This window comes from Chelonoidis abingdonii, chromosome 1 (genome assembly GCF_003597395.2).
Source record: "Chelonoidis abingdonii isolate Lonesome George chromosome 1, CheloAbing_2.0, whole genome shotgun sequence".
Lineage (NCBI taxonomy): Eukaryota > Metazoa > Chordata > Testudines > Testudinidae > Chelonoidis > Chelonoidis abingdonii.
In genome coordinates this window covers 216092550-216119056 of record NC_133769.1, presented here as the reverse complement: position 1 = coordinate 216119056, position 26507 = coordinate 216092550, and the positions used below count along the sequence as shown (strand labels likewise).

At 43.8% G+C, this 26507-nt stretch overlaps 1 protein-coding gene across 2 annotated transcripts in view; it reads right to left on the bottom strand.

Moving 5' to 3' along the window:
* Window positions 1-25560, bottom strand: part of SRPX (sushi repeat containing protein X-linked) — an 80608-nt gene extending 55048 nt beyond the window's left edge. Inside the window, exon 1 of one of the 2 annotated variants that reach the window (XM_032778501.2) lies at window positions 25284-25560. In XM_032778501.2, the coding sequence (XP_032634392.1) occupies window positions 25284-25353 (70 nt within the window). In that variant the 5' untranslated portion in view covers window positions 25354-25560. The remainder of the gene's footprint in view (window positions 1-25283) is intronic. The other variant, XM_032778502.2, reaches the window with a different exon arrangement.
* Window positions 25561-26507: the final 947 nt, after the last annotated feature.

The following is a 26507-nucleotide window of genomic DNA, read 5'->3' as shown; positions in this document are numbered from 1 at the left end:
TGGTGTATAAAGTTGTGTGTTTACCTATGTGAACCATTCCTATAATCGTGTCACACAGTGTATGCATGGCCAAATCAGTGTATTCCACAGTTTTGTGATTATCTGAGTGTATATATTGCTTACACATCATAGATTACATATGCGAAAGAGGGAGAAGGACAAGGTGGGTGAGGTAATATCTTTTATTGGACCAGCTTTGGTTGGTGAGAGAGACAAGCTTTCAAGCCACACAGAGCTCTTCTTCAGGTCTGGGAAATGTACTGAGTGTGTCACAGCTCAAATCAAGATGGAACAGTGTGTTTAACATAAGTAGTTAACACACATTTCAAGGGACCATTCAAAGTGAAGTGGCCTGTTAACATCCCTCTAGTCAGAGTGGGGAAATGATGGGGGCAAACGCAGCTGAGTGGGTTGTTAGTGGGTTATAGATGGGTGGCAATAAGCCATAAATCCAGTATCTCTATTCATTCCATGATTTTTAGTGTCTAGCGGAGTTATGAATTTAAGTTCCCACGCTTGTTTTTTTTGAAAGTGCTATGCAGGTTTCCTTTGAGGATGAGGACTGATAAGTCAGATATAGAGTGATAGCTTTGTGAAAAGTACAGGAGTACTTGTGGCACCTTAGAGACTAACAAATTTATTTGAGCATCAGCTTTCGTGGGCTACAGCTCACTCTTCGGATGCTGTGGCCCACGAAGGCTTATGCTCAAATAAATTTGTTAGTCTCTAAGGTGCCACAAGTACTCCTGTTCTTTTTGCGGATGCAGACTAACACGGCTGCTACTCTGAAACCTGTCATTTGTGAAAAGTGTTCACCTGCAGGTGATAAGGTGTTTTTGTCTTTTATCAATTTCCTCTGTGAGTTTATTTGAGAGCATAGTGATTGTCTGATTTCTCCTACATAATTGTTATTGGGACAGTTAGTGCACTGGATGTGGCAAACCACAGGTTGTGATAGGCATGTGTAGGACCCATAGATCTTGAAAGGGGAGTTGTGGGGGATGTTGATCATTGTAGCAGTGGAGATGTGTCTGGCAAGAGCTTGTGTCCAGGACACACTAACTCAAAGTGACCTCAGACTCTGTCAGAACAACAGATGCGAAACCTGCAGACATAGCTCCACTGCTACAGTGATCAACACCCCCCATGACATACCTTGCAAGATCCATGGGTACCGCACATACGTATCACAACACACTTGGAGCAGATCATCTAAGATTTCACTTTCCTCTCTCAAACAAGAAGACCACCAAGTCTTCCTTTGGATCTGTGGTGATTGGTCCTGTTGTCAGGATGCTGTCATTATACTATTATGAGGTAAATTGCTAAGTGCGTGTTACAAAAAGTCACCAGAATACTGTACCTAAGAAAATGTAAATTCAGTGTTTCCAACTCTCATGAGTTTATTGCGAGGCTCAAGACATTTGGTCAGCGACTGAAGTCATGTGATTATGGGACAATCTCTGCTTTTATTAAAAATTTTAAAAAGTAAATTTTCTAATCCTTGAGATAGCAGCAAAAAGCTCAAAAGCCTGAATCCTAAAGGTTCAAAAACTAGAAGGCAAATTAAAAAAAACCCAACACGTTATTTTTTAAAATCTAATATTTGTAATAATTTTGGAGATACTGTTTTTTAAAACTCAAGGATGGCAACACTGATATGATAAATTAACAAAAACTATGTCCAACAACCTCCTCCCCTGTCAATACACACTGACTAATCAGACAATTAGAAAGGATTTAGGAGATCTTCAAAGCAGCCACAGGAGGATTCTAAAAAAACTTTTCCAACAGCGAGTTCCACAGGCTGAGCCTTACCACTGAGACAACTGCCAGGGAAGCCAGGGGATGCATGTATAGCAGGTTTGCAGGGCTTTCAGGAGGTGTAGGATTGGAAGAAGAGGAAACAGGAGAAAAAGGCAATGGCCCCATTTTAGTCCTCCCCATAAGCCTTCCAGACTAATTTCCACTTTCTGTCCCCAGTCAAACCAGAGTTTCACTAGAAACAACCAGGACAGCCAAATTGGGAAAATCCTAGAGAACTCGCTGCCCCCAGACACTGGCATCACTGCTCTTGCCACACCAGCAGCAGAGTCAGGCCTGCTTACCTCTCTTCTCCTCCTCCCCATTCTCTGCCCTCCAACTCCCTCTCCTTCACCCCATTCCTTCTGTCCCTCATGACTGCTCTTGCTCTCTTCTTCCTTTGATGCCACACTACATGGCCACAGTTGGTCCAGGGGTCTTCTCCATTGCTTTGCCATCTGATTCAGACTTCCTGCCTCTCTCTCTTCCACCACTACCTCATTTCAAATCTCAACTAATGATGCTTCCCCTCCACCCCCGCCTATTGCTGATAACTTTCCTCTCCCTCACTTATCTCTAATTGTATCATTTAATTCTGTAAAGTAGAATTTCTGAATAGTTTTTATGAAACAGATGAAGTTGTACTGTATACAATGTAACATACACTACAGTGCTGAACATGTTACATAAATATTACTGTTCTCCAGGCAATCTGTGAAGAAAGAAAGAAAGAATTTCTGTTTTATTATTTTTAAAGGAAGTTTGGCAAGCATTACCAACACCCAGCCAGTATGCCAGAGAACCTCACATACTAATCTCAGCAATTTGAAGTTAATGATTGCCATAAAAGAATATGATCCCTTGATTACCGAAATATGAGAGTCAGGTGTCAACACTTATTTAGTACAGAATGCAAAAGAGGTCCAAACATCATACACGCTGCATGCAAAGCATCCACAGATCCTAAGAAGGTTAGAATGGAGGTTGGGGCAGGAAGGGTAGGCCAATTTCAGAAAAAAACAGCTGTTTTCTTTGAGAGTTTTAAAGAAGATTTACAGTTTTGTTTGTTCTTATAGTTTTATTGACACTATTTTATAATCTTTATAAGCTATTGCCAAAATAATGTTTAAGCTATCCCACATATAAGGAATGTTGGTGGCGGGGGCGGAGGGGTGAGAAAAAGCAACATATTGCCTGCCTCACAAAACAAAGAATCTGGACCCCATTATATTTCTCACCACATAGTCCTCATGACACAGAGACATCAAAGTCTGAAAAATTCACTCTGGAACGTTTAGGGTTTGCACATTTAGAGAGAGATGATGACAAAACTGAAGCTTCTCTGCTAGACTTGATGGCCCCGAGAGACACATGAATGGAGCATATTACTCTCACTGGACAAACCACAGAGGCAGGGTACTAAGGCAGTAAAAGGAACCACAGGAAAATTAAACTGCTTTACAAAGCACTATTAAAAGTCACTATTTGTAAAGAAAGATGGAGGTAGCAGAGATCCATTTGGGGACAAAAAATCTGACACACCTAGGATTGCCCCTGGGTATGGAAACATCAGAGTTCTGTGGAAAGGTACACCAAAGTACAGCCCAATATGATGGGAAAAAGGTCAAGACTCCCTATTAGAAATCATCTGCACCTCACGGGAAGGAAAAATGGAGGAGTGATCACATTCATAATAGTTGTGGTGGACTTGAGCAATAGTGATGGGGTACAGGAGGCATCATGGTGTCACAAAGGTAACAGTTTTACTTTCTGACCTGAAAAATCCTTTTGGGTAAATCCTTTCTTACACTGCAGTTCTGTACTCACTGAAGAGACAACCTCTTCTGTCAGGTGTGACTGCAGCATAGCCCCTGGAAAAAGCTTAACGATGGCTTGGACCACACAGACACTGTCATGCCAGGCAACTGACTGTTCCTGGATTTCTTAACTGAATGCATTTGCTTCCTGTTTACAATGCTGACTGAAGGCCTGATTCTGAATCACTGAGATCAATGGGAGCCTTGGGACTGACTTCAGCTGGAGCAGGATGAGACCCTGAGTGAGAATTCCACATTGGTCAATGTATCCAAGCTCCTGTCTAGTTCTAAGTGCTCCTTTTTGTTTTGTAGATTGGGTAGGACATATAAAAAATGTTTCCTGCCTGTCTGATAATACAAGTTAGAGAGAGGTGAAATCCTGGCCAGCTGCCCAGACCATGGGATATAAGACCAATCCTGCATTTCTCATGCATGCAAAACTCTGACTGAAACTGCTGGGAATTTTGGGTGTACACCAAATGCAGGATTGGGCCTTATGCCGAGTAAGCAAGTTGCTCCATAATTATTGTATTTTGCATGCATTAGTCTGTGTTACCTAATTAGGTATGTAAAGCATCACTTTAAACCATGCCCATTTAAACTGGAAACCAAGTAAGCCTGAATGTCCCAGAGAAATGGAGGTTCCATAGGCCCTATTTTTAGCTCATTCACTCCTGTTACCATTTATCCCCCGCACCATTTCCATTCACCTCCCCCTGCAATGAAAGGCTTTGTAGTATTCTCCCAATAGCAGTAAAACCAGTCCTGTGGCAGTTTCAAACAACTCAACGTCTATCAGCATAGGATCAAGCAAGGGCCCCACAGAAGACCAAGGCAGATGAACGCCTGTCTACCCCCTGTTTGTGGATCATTCTGGAGCCTAGGCAGGAAATAGGCGTCTGGATGCCTAGAGTGAGGCACCACGCGCACACCCAGAGGCAAAACCATAAGTGCCTAGGGACATTTTACCCTGAAGATTTAGGTGCTGAGACAGTTAAGGCACCTACAGCGTTTGGTGAGAGTTTTGTGGGCCTACATCTGAGGTGAAGGTGCCTAAGTACTTTTGTGGATCTGGGACAAAGAGCCTATTTGAGAATAAAATAATACAGCTTTCAAAGCAGTTGTAGGGAAGATCTAATCCATACCAGGTTGCTGTGTGTCAGTTCTCATGGGAACTTGAAAAATTTGCAGTTGGTTGAACAGCTCAATGAACCAGGTTTTTCAGTTGATTTATTTAAATTGGATGATTTGAAATGACCAATTGTGCAATATCTAACAATGTAACCACAAGTTCTTACCATTGCCCTCCCACCCACACTTCCCTGCTTTGTCTGCCACACTCACAAATTATTGTGTCTTGCTTTAAATAGGATTCCAAACTCTTTGGGGAAGAGACCATGACTTCCTGTGAGTCTGTCCAGCATAACAGGGCCCTGAGTTTGATTGAAATCTTCAGGAACTACTACAGCACACATAGATAATAACTACAGTAATAATAAATGTCATTGTACAGCACGTCACTTATTACAAACTGTAAGTTCTCTTTTCTTTCTTCCATTCCCTTCTATAATAATGGAAGAATGACTTTGTTAAGCACCCAGAGAAGAAGGAATACTCTAGGGATGTCCTAAGACGACATATTACAATAAATGAAGAAATAATTATTTCATTTTCATCATAGAGGCTTATTGTCATGAGTCCATTCAGACTTGATGGAAGACTCACTTCCATTCCCCCAGCTTTGGCTCTGATTTAGGACTATTAGGGTTCCCTCTCTGCTGTACTGTAAATTCTAATTCCTTCTTATCTTTTAAAGGGTACCAGTTGAGTATTTTTGTTCAGAAATACCATTTAAAGTATGATTTGTATGTAATAAAACATACACTTGAATTATTAATGCTGGAACACACAATAAATTCTAAGAATATGACATTCTTGCCCACCTATTTCTTAAGAATGTCTAATTAACTGAGCATAATCAAATGGACTTTCAGATACAAAATGAGTTTCTCTGATCAACACACTTTGCTATCATGCCCAAGAGGTCTGAAATGCCATCCTAAACTATCTAAAAGCATAGTAATTTGATTAATATTATCTTGTATTGAGCATTCATTTATAAACTCAGGCACACAATTGCCAATCAGAAAGATCTGTTTGTCAAAATAGTTCAAAATCATAACCAAAAAGTGCTGCTTCTGGGCCCAAGAAACGAGCACTGACTGGTGGGATCATATTATAATGCAGGCTTAGGACAATGAGCAGTGGCTGCAGGACTTTCAGATGTGAAAGGCCACATTCCTGGATTTATGTGCCAAGCTTGTCCCAGACCTCCACTATGTGGACACCAGAATGAGAGCTGCATTTATGTTGGAGACATAAATAGCAATCACACTGGGAAGGGACAGCTCAGTGGTTTGAGCATTGGCCTGCTAAACCCAGGACTGTGAGTTCAGTCCTTGAAAGGGCCATTTAGGGAACTGGGGTAAAAATCTGTGTGGGGATTGCTCCTGCTTTGGGCAGGGAGTTGGACTCAATGACCTCCTGAGGTCCCTTCCAACCCTCATGATCTAAATGTGCAACACTGGATTAGTACTGGTCACTGGGAAATCATTTTTGAATTGGAAGATCCATGCTGGGAGCTGCTGTTATGCAAGTGGGCAGTCATTAATCACCTTCTGCTATGCAGGACTGTGACTCTCAGCAATGTGCAGGACATAGGGGATGGATTTGCAGCAAGGGGGTTCCCGAACTGCAATGGAGCAATTGATGGCATGCATATCCCTATTTTAGCACCAGCCTACCTTGCCCCAAAGTATATCAACAGAAAGGGCTACTTTTCTATGGTTATGAAGCATTGTCGGATCACCAGGGACATTTCACTAACACAGCATGAGTTGATCAGGGAAGAGGCATAATGCTTTTATCTTCAAGAACATGCGACTCTTCAGAAAACTGCAAGCAGGGACTTCCTTTCCCAACCGGTGGATTATCACTGGTGATATTGAAATGCCAATAGTGATCCTGGGGAACCCAGCCTAACTGTTGCTTCCCTCACTCATGAAGCCACACACCAGCCACCTCAACAACACCAAAGGAAAGATTCAGCTACTGGCTTAGCATGTGTAGAATGACAGTTGAATGTGCTTTTGATAGGCTAAAGGTACAGTGGCATTGTTTACTCGCAAGACTGGTTCTCTGTGAGAAAAATATCACAATAGTTATAGCTGCCTGCTGTGTCCTGAATAATATCTGTGAAGCAAAATATTGCCTCTGGGGTGGAGGGAGGTGGAGTGGCTCTCTGCTGAATTTAAACAGCCAGACACAAGGGCTATTAGAAGAGCATACACAGAGCTATACAGCTGAGGAAGGCCTTGAAAAAAAAAAGCACTAACAGTAATGTGTTGCTGTACTGTGCTTTACCTGGCTCTGCAGTTTGAGGGCCTGTTTGGAATTGTGTGGTACACATCTACAACACTATATTATATATATATAACACTGTCAAGGCATGTATTAATTTTGTGGTCCTTGCTGTACATTTATCATTATTAAATAGTTTGTCATTGATCCTATGAGTTCTGTCACACTGTACAAAAACAAGTGGGTGCTTTCTATACCACTAGGCATTATGCAGAATATGGTGTGAACTAATAAAGATGAATTATTTTCCAAAGAATAGAATTTTATTGACTAGCACAACCATGCAAAGAAAAATACACATATAACCACTGTGGGGCTCACAGGTCAGTATATGTAATGCTGTGGTTGTCTTTACTTTCCCCTGGTGTGGAGTAGCAAGGGTAGGGATATAGCTACTGATGACACATGGGAATGTTGAGGGGGGCGTAGGGAGGTGCTGTAACAGAGTTCTCCATGTACTGCAAAGGAGGGCGAGCCTGTGATCATTGAACATGTAGGTCCACAAGAGTCTGCAGCATCTGTGTTTGCTGCCCCAGAATCCCCATTATGTCCTGGTGCATCTGCATCTCCTTTTCCTATTGGGATCCTGGGCCTCTCTCTCCATACAGTCTGAAATATTCATCCTCCAGGCCCTCTGCTTGATGTCCAAAGCAGCACTGGCTTGCAGGCTCCCAAGTCCTCTTCCTTCTCCTTCTTATCTGGCTCAGGTGTTCTGCGGAGTGGAGATTGTGCACAGCACCACTCACAACACCAACTATGCTCAGTATGGCCTACCAGGGGTGAGGGAAATAAGGATGGAACAGTTCGGTCACATGAAACTATGAGTATATGGCAATGGCACTGAATACTGGTACTATTGTCCACAAGTGACAGTGATTTTAGCTGGTATCTCACTCCTAAGGCACAGAGAGCACAGCTGCTACTGGCACCCCAAAGCCGTGCTGACCTGTATGCCGCCAGCCTGCAATGGCGCCTGCCAAAGTTATTGCAGGCTGGTGTGGGAGAGTGTCCTATTGTAGAGAAAGAAATAAGGCTGCCATTCCTAGAAACCTTTGAGAGAGAATTGCAGAGTACTTCCATGAAAGTTGCATCCAGATCTCTCAGGAGATTCAAGAGGCATCCCTGTATACATAACCAAACTGCTCTGCAGAGCCCCTCTGCCTAACTCCACAGGGGAGTGAAAAGTGGATAACAGCACTACCTCATGTTGTTGTACTAGTATCTCTTCTGGTACGAGCAGATTAATGAAAAGTCAATAGCCGTGTGCATCACTGTAATGGGAAATACATATACACACTTACCCATGGTTTCTTCCCTTCCACTGGGCTTGTGCATGCTCAACTGCCAGGATTGACTGAACTTCAGTGAAGTCAAACAGGTCCTGGCATAAGGCACAGCTGGACCTCCCCAGCTGCATGTCCCCCATCCACCACCTCCTCCTTCTGGCTGTTAATGGCAGGGGTCTGTGTCCCAGGCTCTTTGGAGGTATCCAGAGTGGCCTGCAGGGTGGTGGTGGAGTCTCCACCAGGTATGGCATGCAGCTCTTTGTAAATGCTGCAGGTCTGTGGCTCAGCAGTGGATTGAAGGCTGGCTTCCCTGGCCTTCTGGTATGCCTGCTGCAGTTCCTTTGCTTTCACACAGCCCTGCAGTTGGTCCCTTTCGTACCCATTCTCCTGTATCCTACCTGTAGATGGCCACATTTCTGTAGCTGTGCCTGCACAGCCTCTTCTCAGCACAGCTCCAGGAGATCCAATATCTCCTGTCTACTCCAGACTGGTCAGCTGGGCAGTTACACACAACAGTGGGGAGCAGCTTGTTGTGCTCGCCAAGCTGGGCTGTCAGGAAAAGGCATTTAAAATTTGCAGGGTTTTAACAGGGAGGGGGGCAGGCTTTCAGCCCATGTGACCCCTGAGCAACAAGTTCAATACTGTGACCAGAGTGGTCAGTGTCAGGCATTGTGGGACAGCTGCTAGAGGACTGTTAGGATTGACAAAGATCAACTATGAAGCAGTACACTCCACTGCTTCAACCTCAGTACATTGACTATGGCGTTATGCCATTTGGGGAGGTAGTCCTACTGCATCACCACAACAGGGCGCTTACTTCGCTGCAAGACAAATATAACTGTAGACACATATGCAACTAGTTTGATGCAAGGCAGCTTATGCTGATCTTTGTAGTGTAGACCAGGCCTCAGAATTTGGAACAGCTAGCTGCAAACTCCATCACAGAAAACCTGTCTACAGTTATGGTCATCATTGCTGTGTCTCCCCACAAAGATTTTATATCAAATCACTTAAATATATTATCAAGTACTCATCGCATTTAAACTCTAAACCAATATATTTTAAATTGTGGTTTCTAATAATGATAAAAAATGGAATGTGTGTCAAAGAGCTGTAAATGAAACAATAAAAAGACAGAGGAACAAACTGTGTTTGAGAAGATGGTAGACATGACACTCCAAGGCATGATTACTAGTCATAAATCTCACACTTTCAGAGACAAGGAGATCTCAGATCTAAAAATAGCTCAAGAACTCTTTGTGAAGGTTCTGTAACTAAATAAGAGAGTAAATTCTGCATGTGTTTTCAATTATTATGAGGCATATAAGAGTAACAACAGAACTTGGCATTTACACAATGCTTCTCAGCCAAAGCTCTCAAAGTGTTTTATCATGGGGGACAAATATCATTATCTCCCCTTTACCGAGAGGAAAACAGACACAGAGGTCTAGATGCTCAAAGTTATTTAGGCACCTAACACTCACTGAAATCAACAGGCATTAGGCACCGACATACCTTTGAAGATCTGGGCCAGAGTGGTTAAACAAGTTTCCCAAGGACACAAAATGAGTCAATAGCAGAGATGTGACTGGAACCAGACTCCCAGTCTAGTATCCTATCAACTGTAACACACCTGCCTTCAATATATTGTCTCTTCTATTCTACTACAATAATGAAGAAAATATACTGGAGGTCAGGCAGTTTTCTACCAAGGACAAATGAGTGTTCATACAAAAAGGAAGGATTTAACCTTACTTAGGCCTGGTCTACACTACACGTTTAAATCGATTTAAAGAGCGTTAAATCGATTTAACGCTGTACCCGTCCACACTACAACGCCCTTTATATCGATATAAAGCTCCGTTACATCGATTTCTCTGTACTCCGACGAGAGGAGTCATGCCGCTAATTCGATGGTTGTGTGGGAAAATCGACAGTTATTGGCCTCCGGCGGTATCCCACAGTGCACCACTGACGCTCTGAGTCAGCATCTGAACTCCGGATGCAGCGAGGCAGGTGAAACAGGAAAAGCCCGCGAACTTTTGAATTACATTTCCTGCTTGCCCAGCGTGGAGCTCTGATCAGCCGGTGGCGATGCAATCTTCAAATCCAAAAAGAGCTCCAGCATGCATGGCCCGTACGGGAGTACTTAGACTGATCCCTGTATGGGAGACAACATTCTGTTTATCAGAGCTCCATTACAGAACATTTGAATAGCCAAAGCGTTTGAAAAAAAAACTCCAGGATACACAGCGCTGCTGATCAAGCGTAACAGGAAGTCAGAGACTCAAATGGACGCTCATGGAGGAGGGAGGGGTACTGAGGACTCCAGCTATCCCACAGTCCCCGCCAGTTCTGAAAAAAGTATTTGCATTCTTGGCCTGAGCTCCCCAATGTCTGTAGGTTCAAACCACAGTGTCTGGGGTGTTCAGGGAACAGCTTCTCAGTTCTTCCCCCCCCCCCCCGCCCCAACACTATGAAAGAAAGGGAAAGAAATCATTCCTTGACTACTTTCAATGTCACCCTATGTCTACTGAATGCGCTGGTAGACGCAATGCTACAGCAGTGAAGAGCAGTATCCGCTCCTCTCCCTCCTTCCCCTCCCGGTGGTAGCGGTGCTGTAGGACTGCCCACCATCCTCGAGAACCCCATGCCTGATAATTGCTCAATATCATGAGGATGATTCCTGGTTACTCCCAGTAGATAGGACAAACGGCTAATAAGCATCTTCATCATAGCAAGTGGGGCTTCAGCCCCCCCCTCCCTTTCCAGTGTAAAGAAAAGATTCCGTCTGCCTGGATGTCATAGCCCGGAGGCTGCCTCAAGTTCTGTTTCTTTTTTCCTGCATTCTTTATAACTTCATGACACAAATGTGGGGGGACACTGCCACGGTTTAGCCAGGAAGGTTGGGGGGAGGAGGAAGCAACGGGTGGGTTGTTGCAGGGGCACCCCCGCGAAATACTGACACGGAGCAGCTGTGCTCTCTGATACACTATTCTCTAATACACTTGCTCTTATTCTAGCAGGACGGACTCTATTTTTAGAAACCATAAGGAGGGATTGACTCAATCCCAAGTGATAGTCGCGATCTGTGCTTCAAAATTTGTTCTTTCGAGATTAGAGTTGTCTCGAGGGCATTCATGGTTCGTCTCCTGTAGCGGCGCCTGCTTGTAAGCACAATACACCTCATGAGAGGAGTCTGAGTCCGCGCGGCGCAATTGCTGGCCAATAATGTGCTGTGCTACTCCTCGCTGGCGCTCTCGCGTCGGGGGTCAGTCCCGATGGACCACGGAACCGGTAACGCGTTCTCTGGTATCATGGACTTGACTGGAAGCGACGCGATGGCCGCACGGTGGAAGGTACTGCTAGCTGGTCTTCTTGGCGAAGCATGCCAGCGTGAGGCAACATGAGCTTAGCACGGACTTGCTCATTGCGCCCCCCATGCTTCTGGCGACAGCAGGAAGCGCGATGGCGCATCGCGTCGCTAATACACACAGATCTCGCGCTCTCGCTGCCGTGCTCTAAGATAAGTATAAGAAAGAGAGATGATAGGTGCGGATACACGCACTAGAGGAGCCGCTTGTTTGGATAGCATTGTGCTCCCCTCTGCCTCTGTGACGTCGGAATAGGCCGAGAAAGCGCGTTGGCTCTTTCGTGGGTAATGAGTCATTTGGCACGTGGCGCTTAACCAGTGTGCTCTCAGTGAGGATTCAGGATGAATCTTTGGACGGGGCTGTTGTACATGTGTGATCACCCTAGTACGCCTCTCCTCCACGGCTCTCTCTCCACTGGTGGCACCCTTATCTCCACTCATGCAGGAGCAACAGGCAGACAATGATGTTTCGTGCCGGTGAGGATTTTTCAGTGTGCGATAGCTTTCATGGCAAGCTTAGTGGAGCGACCGCTCAGTCATCCGCCGCAATTATGAGCCTATTTTGAACACCGACCGCATTATCTTTGACAGTAAATGCAAACCACGAATCTGCAAAAGCAAAAGACAGGCGGGGCAACAGGCCGAGTGTGGTGATGAGAAGCGATTGAGGTCATGGACATAGTTTCTCTCAAAGACGGACCACTGGCGGTGTGGACATTCATGGTGTTAATGGGGCAGTTCATGGCATTGGAATGGCAATTCTGCGGCCGAGGAAACACGCACCGATGGTGGGACCACAGTGATTGCATGTGGCTGCGAACTTTCGCAATTGACGTAAGGGCACTTTCATTGGAACTTTGTGACTCTTTCCCTTGCTCCTGAAGCGTACGAAGTACCAAGATGAGAGGGCAGCCATCACAGTTCACACGCAAAGTGATAGCCCTGTGTTTATCTCTGCACGCCAGGAGCTTTACGGTCAGTCGGCATTCAATTTTGGAGTGAGGCATTTCTACTGTGGGGGGCTGCTGTTATCCAAGTAGCCAACGCCATCAACGAGCTGCTGATATCAAGGGTAGTGACTCTGGGAATGTTGCGGTCTATTAGCACGACTTTGTGCTGCATGGCTTCCCTAACTATGGGGGAACTATGGGATAGCTACGGAAGTGCTACCCACAATGCAACACTTCAGAAATCGACGTTAGCCTCGGAGCATGGACGCACAACGCCGAATTACTGTGCCTAGTGTGGCCACATGAAATTGAATTTATAATATCAGTTTTATAAAACCGATTTTAGCTAATTCAATATTATCTCGTAGTGTAGATGTGGCCTTAGACTATGTTTTTAAAACTGACCTTCATTTTTTTCTAAAAATGGTATCAGTAAGTATAACTTCACTTCACATAGGATCTGTAGGATCTGGAAAAGCATACAGAGGACTCCCATGAGACTCAGGGGACTGAGCTCAGAAAAGGATTGGAAGCAGGGCCAGCTCCAGGCCACAGAGCGCCAAGTGCGTGCTTGGAGCGGCATGCCGTGAGGGGCGCTGTGCGCTCAGGGAAGCCTGCAGGAGGTCCACCGGAGCCGCAGGACTGGCAAGCGGTAGAGCGCCCCCCGCGGCGTGCCGCCATGCTTGGGGCAGCGAAATTGCTAGAGCCGGTCCTTACTAGAGGGAAGCAAGCAGTGGCAGAGTGAAATTAACAAGATGTTGGTCAGTTTCACTGTTGCTGTTCAGAACCTTACAACAGCAACACAAGAAAGAGCCAAGTCAATTTGTTGTAGCTGCTTCTGCTGGGGAACACTACATAGCAGCAGCTGAGGTAGGCTACTGCATATGTAGCTTTCCCAAGCAGCAGCAGAGTTAAATTGACATAGCACTTACCTATATTGCTGTTGTGGAGTTCTCAACAGGTATTTCTGGGAAGGAAAAGAACCCAAAAACAAATGGTAGTGAAGGGAGAGAGTAACAGACTCCCCACAACTAATTGGAAGTTCTGGGTATCTGGGGGTTGGCGAGAAAGCTCATTCTTACTTCCAACAGCCAGAGGTAGAGTGGGGAGAGGCGAAGGGACTTCACATTTATCAAACATCTACTAACCAGAAGCTGATATGAAAGATGGATCCCCCAGTCAGGGGCCAGAGATGCACCCTGGCAGGACACCCAATATCCACTCCTTTGCTAGCCACTGGGAGAGTGTGGTGGCTGGGAAGACTATATTTCCCACTAGGGCATTGCCTCTGGAACTTGGAGGCCAACATTCAGTCTTTGGGATCTGCCTCTGGCTAGAACATTTAGTCTCCAGCATAAGGGATGTCTGGTACATGGACTGTTTTCAGTCCTAACGTGTTTTTAATCTTGTAAAATAGCCGGATGAATGCATATTCATTGTGGCCTGTTTTACTTGTGAGTGACATAGTGAAGCCAGACAAAAAGAATGCATGTATTCTGATGAGATTCAAATTAAATATTCCTTATAAATATGCAGCAATTACTTTGAAGCTTTTTTTTCCCCACTGACCAAAAGTTAAAAACTCCAGAGGAAACTGTAACTTATTTAGGCCTATAACTCAGCTCCAACACAAGTTGGAGACAATGTCTCATCCTAGGTGGCAAGTCTATGGCAACAAGTCTGACAAAGATCCTCTGAATGATGCCGGCATGGACCACAGTCCCTGGAAGGTTTAACATTGTGGTACAGTCAGACTTGGTTAAACTGACTCACACTTTGCCAGCCCACGCTGGTTAACTGTAGGCTTTGGGTAAACCATTCAGTGTAACAAAGCAGAGCTGAAGAAACCTGACTGACAGAATGAATACACAACTACATTCAAACTATGATGCTATTCTTAGGATCCATATGTCTCACATGTCTACTTCTAGTTCCTTAAAAGGAAATGGCATTTCCTGAACAGACAAACAAAAGAATGGAGTGGTGGTGGTGGAACATAATATATTTGTCTTGCTTTATCACAGACTGTTAATCTACACATCAAACTCTTCATTACATCCCTTGAAATCTCAGATGTATTTATACTGTACTTCTAAGGGCCAGCTGCTTTAACTAGTCTTCTCAAATGCATGATTTGAATAATGCTGTCCACGCAAAGTTGTGCAAGAAGTACAAATTGGCAAGATCATCAAGAAAACCTTCTACAATGCTAACGGACTCCTCTGGCTAACTGCAGCAACTTCAGAGAAAGCTGTAGAAAACAATTTTCTAACTCATTTTTGAAAATTATTCAAATGCACACATAATTAACATTCACACATGGTTATAACCTTGGCCACAACACTTCTGAAACAAAAGATCAGGACATTTATGTCTAAGTCATCTTCAGCCATGTTGTTCTAAAGCTGCAAAGCTCTCCTCTGTCTTCTTAAAGCATTTTTATACATTTATAATTCAAGTCTGGAAACTGTGGTGGCTGAAACAATGCAGTAAATATCGATAACCCATTTCAACATACCTATATCATCTACAGATGGCTAATTCGAGGAATTACCAGACTATGCATTCTCCTCAAATAAGCAATTGCAATTTCTCATATCAGAGAATAACATCACTGTCTCTCTGAAAGCTACCAGCAGCATCAGAGCTGTCAGGTTCCATTACTCATGAAGGAGGAGCATAAGAACACCACAAATGTTCTGTTACAGTCATCAAGATTCCCAGCTGCTTGTATGATCTTGTTTTAAACAACTCATGATAGTCTGAGATTGTTTAAGCTATCTCAGAAAGTCAAAATGATGTGTGAACATTTCATGCATTCATACACTTTCCCCATTTTCAGTCATATGCCTGGCCTGATTTAGACAGAGCGTTTGCCCTAGGTTCTCACAGGGCCTAATCAAAAGTCCACTGAAGCCAAAGAAGTCTCTCCATTGACTTCAATGAGCTTTGGATCAGGCCCCTAATGACTGAATAGGCTACATAAGAACCTCACCAAAAAATGTCCTATTTAACCCGCCTTGACTTGGAGTGTTTTGCAGTGTCTCAGCAACACGGTATTTTTGCAGGGGCTGCCACGCTGTACTCCACAACTTGGACTTTAATTTAATAAAGTGGCCCTTATGGTTATGAAGATGATGCTGAGAAGATTAAAGGAGCATAACCCATGCGCTGATGTCAGCCTGGGTCTGCAGACGGCCCAGCTGAACCAATACCCTAGGGAGGTGTGAACAGGCTACGTCCCTGTCTCAGCAAGGTGCCCAATAATGATAACAATGTTGACATTTAAGTTATCTACTTCCGTGTGGATTTACACGTGTCTAGAAAGAGAACGAAGGGTCTCCAAGCCCCACCCTGGGAAAGCCGGGCTTGCAGAGCCCCTCTAGCCCTAACAAGGCATATGCAAACCCAAAGAGCCCAGTAGAGCACATAGGATCATATTTTAAGCAAGGGCTCTGTCTGCTATGCATGGTCCCTCATTTTGACATCTCAAATGGATGATGTTTGGTTTGGGAGTGGAGCTTGGAAGCGTACCCCCAATGTGACTGCTATATTAACCTATGAGGGGAAAAGGGGGGGGGGGAGTTGAAGATAGCGCCAAGACTGAGAAACTAGTGGCAAGATAGACAGTATTTTCAGCAGCAACCAAAGGGATACAAGGAAAGGACTTGGCAGGAAAGTGTTTTGGAAGTGATATTCTTTATCATAGGCACGAGCTCTGTGGGTGCCGCCAAACAGCTGATCAGTGGCTTGGAGAGGTGCTAAGGGGAAGGGGGCAAGCAGTGAGCGACAGGTGGGCAAGGGCCTTGGGGGAAAAAGGGCTGAGCAGGGCCAGAACCTCAGGGCAGAGCGGGGGTGGAGCACCTGGGGAAAAATAAAAGTCAGTGCCTATGTTCTTTATTATTTGTACTATGGTAGTGCCATGTTGACCCAATCACAGCTCAGGACCCCATTGTGCTATATACACTGTACAAACACTGTATATACACTAAAAAATCATCTATGCCCCAGAGAGCTTACAATCTAAGTATAAGCCAAGAGACAACAGGTAACCAGAATAAAAACAAAGGAGGGGAGCACCACATACAAGCGAGACAACACTGGCCAACATGATAGGCTGTTGGTTTCAGCACACCAGCAGTCTAACCGTTGTCAAGTAGTTTGCAGACACCATAGCAAAAAAGAGTTTTAAGAAGGGATCTGAAGGAGGACAAAGAGGTAGTTTTGCAGATATTTACAGGGAGCTCATGCAGATTGTGGGGAAAAGTGTGAAAGGGTGGTGTTTCAAAATTTAACAAAAGGACCACGAAGACTGGCATGTTGAGTATTAGGTGGCAGCAACACATTCAGAAGTTGTTAGAAAGACAAACTGAGATACAACAGAAGTGAACTGAAGCATCAGCTCAGACCATAAAACCACTAGTAATTCTTTTCTCATGGAATAATCTTTTCAATGGAAACATCTCATGTTAATATTAGCTAGTAGCAAGTTGTTTGATATATTCAACTATGCATACTGGTCATCACTCCCATCCTAAAAGCATTTTCTCTCTTCACTATGCAGGATTAATAGCATGGACATCAAATTAAACACTTCTCGTTGGAAAAAAAATTCACTGCTACCAAGTAACCCCTAATATTGTACTATGACTGAGAAAGAGAAATATTTTTCTCTTTTTAGAGTTTATTTTCTGCATTTGACAGCACTTTGTGTCAAGTTAGTATCTACTTTTTCCCTGTATAGTCACTTTTGCTTGTTTACCTGTGTTGTTTGCATAGCAAAAGAGAGGAAGAAAACATTCAAACAACCAGACAAGCCTACCCAAAACAAGAAATCTGGCCAAACAAGTTCAAACATATTAAAGGGGAATTTAGGGGCAGAACAACTTCACCAGAATGGTTTGTTCATTTGGCAAAACTGAACAGTTTCATGTTGACAGAATCCCTTTACAAACATGACAAATCACCCTGCCCATCTTCATATAAAGACAAAACAATACATAAGAAGTTTAGGTTATTTAATGCTCCAGGAAATCTGAAGTTTATGAGCAGCTATTTCAAGTTAACTTCCATGATTCTGATCTTTGTGGTAAAACATATAATCTGGAACCAGTTTTAAGGTCCTGAAACATAATTTTTTAGTCTGAACAACTTTTATGGTGTTCCTTTAAATATAATTAATAGATAGAAACCATGAAAGAGTGCTCACTGCCAGCCAGCAACACTGTATGCACTAACCTTTTAATTTACTGAACTAAAAAAAAGTCCACGCCTCGATTAAAAGATTATTTCTCAAAACTTTCCAGCATTTCACTCTTGGCAAAATGAAGTAATTCAGTGACTGACAAGGTCCAGTTCGAAACTCGAAACAGCAAACACGTGTTCGAGGCTACCTAGTATTCTTTGCCCCAGATGCTGTCACAGCCCTGTATAACATAGTCCTTATCACCTTTATAGATGGCATGAGAGATAGCTGCTGTTGCCATGTTAAAGAATTATCAATGAATCATCTCTGCAGTAATCCCAGTCTCAAGTGATTTTTGATTTTTAACTTGGATATATACAAGCAATACGTCCAGCTTCATCGGTTAGACTTGGAGCAAATCCATGTAAAAGAATATATAAGACCATTGCTTTAACGGCTTTCACACAGCTATCCAAAGCCCGTAAAAGCTGTCAAGATGCCTGAAATGCTGCTAAAGGCCACCTGTAGCTCCAGTAATACACTCTACTCTAGTATCTAAATGTGCCTGAAACATAAATTATACTTTTCACCTATGTAGCACTTTTTATCCATTAATCTCAAAGCACTTTTACAGAGCTAGGTATTACTATTCTTATTTTACAGATGGAAAAATTGAGGCAGAGGGAGGCTAAGTGACTTGCCCAAGGTTGCACAATGAATAAATGACGTGGCTGGAAATAGAAACAAGGTCTCCAGACTCCCAGCTCAGTGTCTTATTCAATGGACTAGTTTCATGTGATAATGGAACACAACAGTGTTCCCGGTTTTGCACTCCATATCTTTCTCAGCCATAACGTGACCTGAACTGTACCCATTCCATTTGGCCTGACAATCCAGGATGGAATTTGTTTTCTATAACTACTGTTTCAGCCTACTGCTATCTGAGGAGATGACAAAACCCAGTAAAATGCAACTTCTCATTATCAAATTGTTTGTGAATCCGTAGCTTTAATATTCCAAATGGCAGTCAGAGGCATCTTTGTTTATTGCAGCAGAGATGAACTGGAACAACCAATAACATGGATTCACTCACTTGCAGATGCAAGCAACTTGTCAACAGCAGCTGTCTTGCATGCAATCCTTGCATACATATGCCCATCCAAGCCATTATGTGGTTGTTCTGTGTACACTATAGAATCTCGCTAGGGAGGTCTATTTTAATGCAGGTAAAATAAGAGCTGGCCATCCCACATATGCAGTGATTTTTTGAAACCTCACCCTTTTATTTATATGATCTCATGTTTGGTTTCTCATCAGCACAAAATTCCCAAGATGTCGCTGAATTGTTAGTAGGCGAAGTCTACCTGTCAGAGGACTTAATGGCTCTATTGCGCAGGAACCTTTCAGTAAAGTGGGTTGGGTGGAAAAAGGCTGGTCACGAGTAGAGGTTACTATGGTTTACTGTTTGTCATACTGTACTGTGTTATTTTTTGTAACACTTTACTGTAGGTACAGGAAATTAGGATCTGTAAATAGAAGGCACAGCTGGCCAAAAGTAAAACTCTTGTTCTGCCTTAGGATTCTTGGGTGCAGCTGCCCTGAACTCCACAGGAGTGGTTTATGCACATCAAAAGCATTAACAGATCTCACATACACACACTATTTTCTCCATGATTATTAATAAAAAGACAGGAGACTTTCTGAAGACAATTCTCAGACACCCAGTACAGGAAGCTAAAAGCCATGTGCTTCACAGCACAAGTGATATAGGTATTCCCAGAATTGCTCTACCGCATGGGCCAGCGGATAGGGCCCTGGACTGACAATCAGAAGAAGGGGCTGAGTTCTAATACCAATTTTGCCAATAGCCTGCTGCATGACCTTGAGCAAGTCATTTAACATCTCTGCCTCAGTTTCCCCTCTCATCCTTTGTCTGTTTAGGTTGAAATCTCTTTGGGGCAGAGACTGTCTGTATGCATGTACAGCAATTGGGGTGTCTAGGCATCACTGTAACTCAAATAATACTTGAAAACAGCTATTTTTCAAAAACCAACAAAACTAGGAGGTTAAGAAATATCATGATGTGAGTATATACATATAGCCTTCCCCAAAATAATCAACTTTTAAAAGTTTTTGACAGCTTTGTTTTCAGTATTTGATACACTTCTTAAATTGTTTTCATATCTTTCTCTTCAAGCCAGTCACTCAAAAGATTCATGGGCCATCCCTTGGTCACTTACATTCTGTTCCTATCTGAGATCTCTTCTTTAAAACTGTGCCTACTTACTATGAACTTTATTTTAGCTATGATTTTCCTCATTTCATCCACTGAAACTGATGTGATATAGAGAAGAGAGCACATTGAGTTCCTCTCATGAATATCATATACTCATTCAGTGTCTTATTATTTCATTCCCAGGATCCCAAAAAACTGGCTGAAATATATACATATAGGAATCACTTTACCACTCCAGGCACTGTTAATGTCTGTCCCCTCCCCTGGTTAATGCACTACTGGAAGGTATTCAAATACTTTGGTGATGAGAGCAGTACAACCACCTATATAGAATGAGTACAATTCAGGACTTTAACCATGTTGCTGAACTATCCTAAAGCCTACGATTGCCTAAGGAAAAAGATCAGAGGAAGGAACCTCCACAGGAAGAGACTGCAAAGAACAGAAGTCTCCAATTAAATGTTTCACCACAGTAACTCCTCACTTAAAGTCGTTCCAGTTAACATTGTTTCGTTGTTACATTGCTGATTAGAGAACATGCTCGTTTAAAGTTGCACAATGCTCCCTTATAAAGTTGTTTGACAGCTGCCTGCTTTGTCCACTGCTTGGAGAAAGAGCAGCCCATTGGAGCTAGCTGGTGGGAGTTTGGAACCAGGGTGTGCTGGCAGTCCCCCCCATCAGCTCCCCTAAGTACCCTGTTCAGCAGCTGTCCAGAAGGTTATCAAGTGACAGGCAGTTTAGCTGTCCCTCCTCCACTTCTGTGTGCTCCTCCTGCTTGCTGTGCAGAGGGGGGTGGGAGAAGAGAGGTCCTTATGTCAGGGTGTCCCCCACCACCCTGCTCCTGTACCTTATCTCCACAGAGCAGGGGGAGACACAACAGGGCTCAGGACCAAGGGAGCTTACTGGCAGCAGCTGCTGTCTCAACTTGCTAATCTGCTTAAAAAGGTAATGTACTTAGAGTGGGGTTAGCGTACTTTAAAGGGGCAATGTGCGTCTCTCTCACACACAGGGTGTCTCTCTCTGTCTCTGCCATGCTGTCTCCCCTCCCTCCATTTGTGCTGCCTTGTAGAGTGCGAGGCTTCATGAACAAGGTGTTAACCCTTGCGGGCTCAGCTGAGTGCTAGTTCATCATTTAGCACCAAAGCATTCCCTGGGAAATAGCCCACCCTCTGACTTCACCACCTCAACCAAGCTTCACAGTCATCATTGCTGTGTACAGTATTGAACTTTTTGTTTAAAACTTATACTGAATGTGTACATATATATATATTAGCCTCATATATATATATTAGCCTTGTCTGGTGAAAAAAACTTCCCTGGGACCTAACCCCCACTGTTTACATTAATTCTTATGGGGAAATTGGATTCGCTTAACATGATTTAGCTTCAAGTACCATTTTTCAAGAACATCACTACAATGTTAAGTGAGGAGTTACTGTAATTATTTTCCCTCTCTAATCCCTGGAGAGAAGATTTGGCCAAATACCAAAAGACACCCTGGCACCTTTAAATAAAGAGCAGAAAGGACACCTGTATTTAAAACTTCATCAGAAAGACTCTGCCACAGTAAAACTGCATGGAACTGAATTTAACCACCTCCAAAAGACAAAAGGTTGAGTTAACCTGCTGGGATTTAAACCTGTTACATTGTAATCATTTTGGTGATTAGCAAAGTGATAGGAAAATACAGAAGTACGTGAATATCCCATAGAATTATCCAAACAAGGTTAAAGTAATCTTGACCTGAGTAGTTTTTACTGCACACCATCAGAACCATCAACTGCTATTCAGAGACTTTTTTTCACAATGCCTTGATTAAAGTATTTGGAGCGTGGTGTGTAGAATACTGTCAGAGCCAGCGCTAGGCATAAGCAGATTAGGCAATTGTTTAGGGCCCTGAGCAGCTTTTTTAGTATAGGTTGTGGGGAGGGCCCAAAATATTCCTGCTTAGGGCCCCCAAAGGGCGAGCACTGCTTCTGAATACTGTATACTGTTGAATTCAGAATATGGGGAAAAAACACAGCATTGCTAATAAGTTGGCAAGTTGAACTGTCTCACTTCAAGAGCAGTAGCCAAAACAAACTATTTTCCATGTTTAGGTAACAAATTATTATTGAAATAACAGAAGCTCTGCCTGGGTCCAACACAGGATGCTTTTCTTTATCAGCAGAAATGACCAATTACCAAATTCTTTGACTGTAACACACAGTTAAAGTAGATGTATAGTATGGTTTGTTTTGTATTTAAGAAAGCATTGACACCAATGAGATTTTTTAACTCATCACTTAAAAGCCTATCCTTGTCTACTCAAAGGTGTTCCATATTTAACAGCTGACAATTCTAGATTAAAGTAACCCTGGGGAGAAAAAAAAACATTTACAATTACAGGAGGTTTTATATTTACCAAAAAGAAAACAAATACATTTTTACTATATTAAATGATAAGGACAATGGAATGTGTAATCTTTTAACTATAGAGTAGATTTATCAATACAGTTGCTACTGATTTTCACTGCCTCAGAGTCTTCACCACTACCAGTAAAAGGAAAACTGGATTTTCAAATGCAATGAAAGCTGAAACAAGCACATCACTGTGCAGTCAACTCAAAGATTATGGGCAAAGACTTGGATTTTTGAAGTCTGGGTAAGCAGAGACTGGACACAGAGCAGTAGCGACATGTTCGGGCTTTAAGAAGAAAGCCAAACACTGGATATTAGCATTTTCATGCAGACTAGTTAAAGAATACCATCAAGATGACCTGCAATGTAAGGCACTCTCAGTTGTCCTCCCAAGCAAAGAAACAGAGTTTGGCAGCAGCAATTCTCACAGAAATGGCAGGGCAGATAATTCTGTCGACTTCACTGAATTAGCAATTGATGTTTCTAATACTTTAGTGTTTATTACGGAAACAATGCAAATTTGTGCTCCAGCATCTTTGCGTTGGAAGGAAATTAACTGAAACATGCCAACAAATATAGGCAAATTTCAGCTCATTATAGTAGTCACATATCTAATTTTACTATCCCCAAAGATCAGGACTATAATTCAAGCAAAAATGCTCCTGGACCCAAAAAACAATTTATATCACCAATAAGCAGAGGTTCTACAGTTGTAGATTCCTGGAATGCATTATGAATCACACTTACCTGTTTACTGCTTCTATCTTCTATGGTCCTAGACAAATACATCCTTAGCTGAATTGACAAATATCCATTAGTTTTGAACAGCTTTGTTTTTGTGCATTAATTTCAGATGGGTAGATCTGTATTAAGCTGTTACTGTAGGCCAGTTTACACTGGTACCATCTTGACATACCTTAATTTGGCAAGATAGCTGTTTTAAAGGAGCAGACAACTACAGACTCTGATTTCCTTTTGCCTTAGGAATGAACCCAAATTTCAGTTTCCAGCTTAAAACTTGATAAAACACATGTGATACTTTGAAAATGACAGCATTAGAATAAGGCAGTACTGTTTTTTAGGAGTATGATGGCTATAACATACCTATTTATGGTCAAGTTGTGGCATGTCACAAGATTATTCTAAAATACTTTTAGTTAATTAACCTTTAATTAAATTACAACAGTTAACAAAAACAAACAAAAGCTACCTGCTGTAACCACTAAGAAGCAAAACTACATCACCATGCAAACTTTTTGTCCTTGAAAATGTAAACTAAGATAAACCCTCTTTGTGCCCAGACATAGATGGTATATGGGGAAGGGAAGCTAGATGAAGAAATCCTCAGTAACCCTGTATTGAGTACCGAGATCCTTAAACAACATTGGGAAGCTGAGAGGTCCCACATTTGCCATTCGCCTCACCTAAAAATACCACAGACATTCCATGCTCCTTACATGGGCTTCTATGTGCACCTTAACTGTCTTCCACCAAGCTTTACAGGAAAAAGGTGTGATGAGTCAAGGTATCATACCATTAGGCCTGCATCAAGAGACCAGGAAATCCAGAGCACTGGGTAGATATGCTGGCTTTGATCTCCTAATTTAAGTGTTATTGTAGCCATAATTTTGAACGGCTTTTAATCTTTGACACATGAATATGCATTGTGGTACCACCATCTACACTGTCTCTTTAAGCAGTTTAAAACCAAAAAATTGCACGTTTTAAAAACAAATAATCCAAAACTCTGTTACAGAGAATTTTATTTAACCTTTTTCAAGCCACTTTTTTTTTTCAGAACCAGCAATTTTTTAAAAATAGGTGTGCAGACCTCCTGCAGATTCCCATAGAGCAAGTAAGTAACAAACACTATTTCAAGAGCCCTCTTCTAATAGCTTTCATGATGCTGGTACAAATGCAAGGGAGCTAAAAGAACAAGAAAGGCTTTGTTCATATCAGTGCCATTAGAAACACAAAGTAAATCCATGTTTGCCAAATAAAATAGCACACATTTGTCAAACAGTAAGAGGGTGCCACAAAGAATGGAAAAATCAATAAATATTAAAAAGCTATTAAAAAGCAGATGACATTGGGCTTGCATTTCTGTAAAAACATGTGTAGATCACTTAACAGTTTAATAGTGCAAACTAAGAGATCCCATATATTATCTCTCCCCCACATCCCTAGGACTCTACTTTCTTCAGAAAGGGCTGACTTCAATGGAAATACAGAAAGCCTTTCCAGGCAAGTAACTCTGCCTCTCAGTGTCTACAGGAGAGGGGAACGAGCTGCAACACTGCCTGCCAGGGCAACAAGAAATGCCCAGCACGCCTCTACAGTCTCCCGCAGTGCCGGTGAAGTAAAGTTAGAAGTTTGCAAGAGTTTGTGCAGGAGATTTTCGCAGCTACTCCCACGGCAACAGACCAGCGGTTGAATGAACGCGAGGAGCCCAGGCAGGGGACCGCTCCTGGGTCTATCTGTGCGCAGGGAAATCAAGGCACGTTGGTATCCCGCTTCCGTCTCAACCCAAGTCACAGAGCAGGCTGGGGGAGGGGGCGCGGGCTACGCTGAGGAGCAGCCAAGCTAACACCTGGAGAGGGAGGACTCCGCGAGGCCAGCAGGGCGCACCAAGGCTGGGTCAGGGGAGGCTAGAAAGGTCCCTCTCCGGGGAGCCTGGCCAGGGGCTGCTGCTGCAAAGGCAGGCGAGTGACTGCGGAGCCCCTGCCCCGCTGCTTCCCTTTCCTCCCCTCTGCAGCAGCGTGTCAGGGCTGGGAGCCCCGGCCGCGGCAGGGTGAGGCGCCCCGCTCCCCTACCTTCGTACGCGAGGCTCAAGCACACGCCCAGGGCCAGCAGCCAGGCTAAGCAGAGCGAGCGGCTCCCCATGTTGCGCGGCTGAGTCCCGTCCCCGCTGGAGGCTGAGCGACTAGGGGGCAGGCGGAGGAGCGGGACAGAGACATTCTCCGAGCGGGCCCGGGGGCTCCGCGGCAAACTCCTCCTCCTGCCGCCGCAGCTCTGAGCTCCCCCAGCCCGCGCCCCCCCGGGGCGCCAAGCTGAGCTGCAGGGAGCCTGTGGCCCAGCTGCCTTCCCAGCCTCTCCCGCCAACTCTCGCTCCTTTCAGATCCGTTTGAAGGCGCCTCTGGGTTCTCCCTCGGGCGGATTTTGCAAGAGTTTCTGCAGGAGCCATGGACGCCCAGCCCTGATCGCCGGCTGTTCTTCTCCGGTCTCCCGCCTGGAAACGATCAGAGCCCGCGCCCCAGGGCCATGCCCCGTCCTTCCTGGGCAGACAATAGCTACCTCGGGGGGCTCGCTCTGTTACACCTGGCCAACACTGGCATAGCGCGGGCTGCCTGCAAGGGACTAGTAGTGAACTGAAAGGGTTTTGTTACAGCCTTTCTTGCCCCCCTCCAGCAAAATCACAAGAGAAAGGATCCCACTCTGATAGTAAGCTGCTGCGTGTATGCTTGGGACGCCCACCACACGGCTTAGGTCTCAATCCCCAGACTCTGAAATGAGGGACATCATTTTTTTTTCTTGAACACACTGTTGTTTTTTAAATTACATACAAGCTTGTAACTAGCCTAGACCCTATTATAATGGAACTAAATGATTCTGGGTACTAAAAGCACATTATGTGGAAATCCATTATTTAAAAGAAAAAGACCATTTGTTCTGATCATAGAATATTAGAAATGGACAGATGCAAGGGACCCTGAGAGGCTAAGTCCAGCCCCCTGCTGAGGCAGGGCCACAGTTACTATATTGTGCATCAGAGACTCCCAGTCTTCCCTCCCCATCTCTGTGTCAGTGACCCTCAGCACACTCTCCCCTCTGTTTCCCATGTCAGAGACATTCACCCCAAATGGGGACTGCACAAGCTATCCACATCCATAGCCCAGCTTGGTCCCCAGCAAACTTTCTCAACTGCATGCTACCCTAGAAGGGTGTGGGACAGAGGCAGCACCATATGTATGGGGTGAGGTGGAGGTATCTGCCACTGGGTGTGGTTGTGTTCAGGTGCCAAAAGCAGCACCATATGT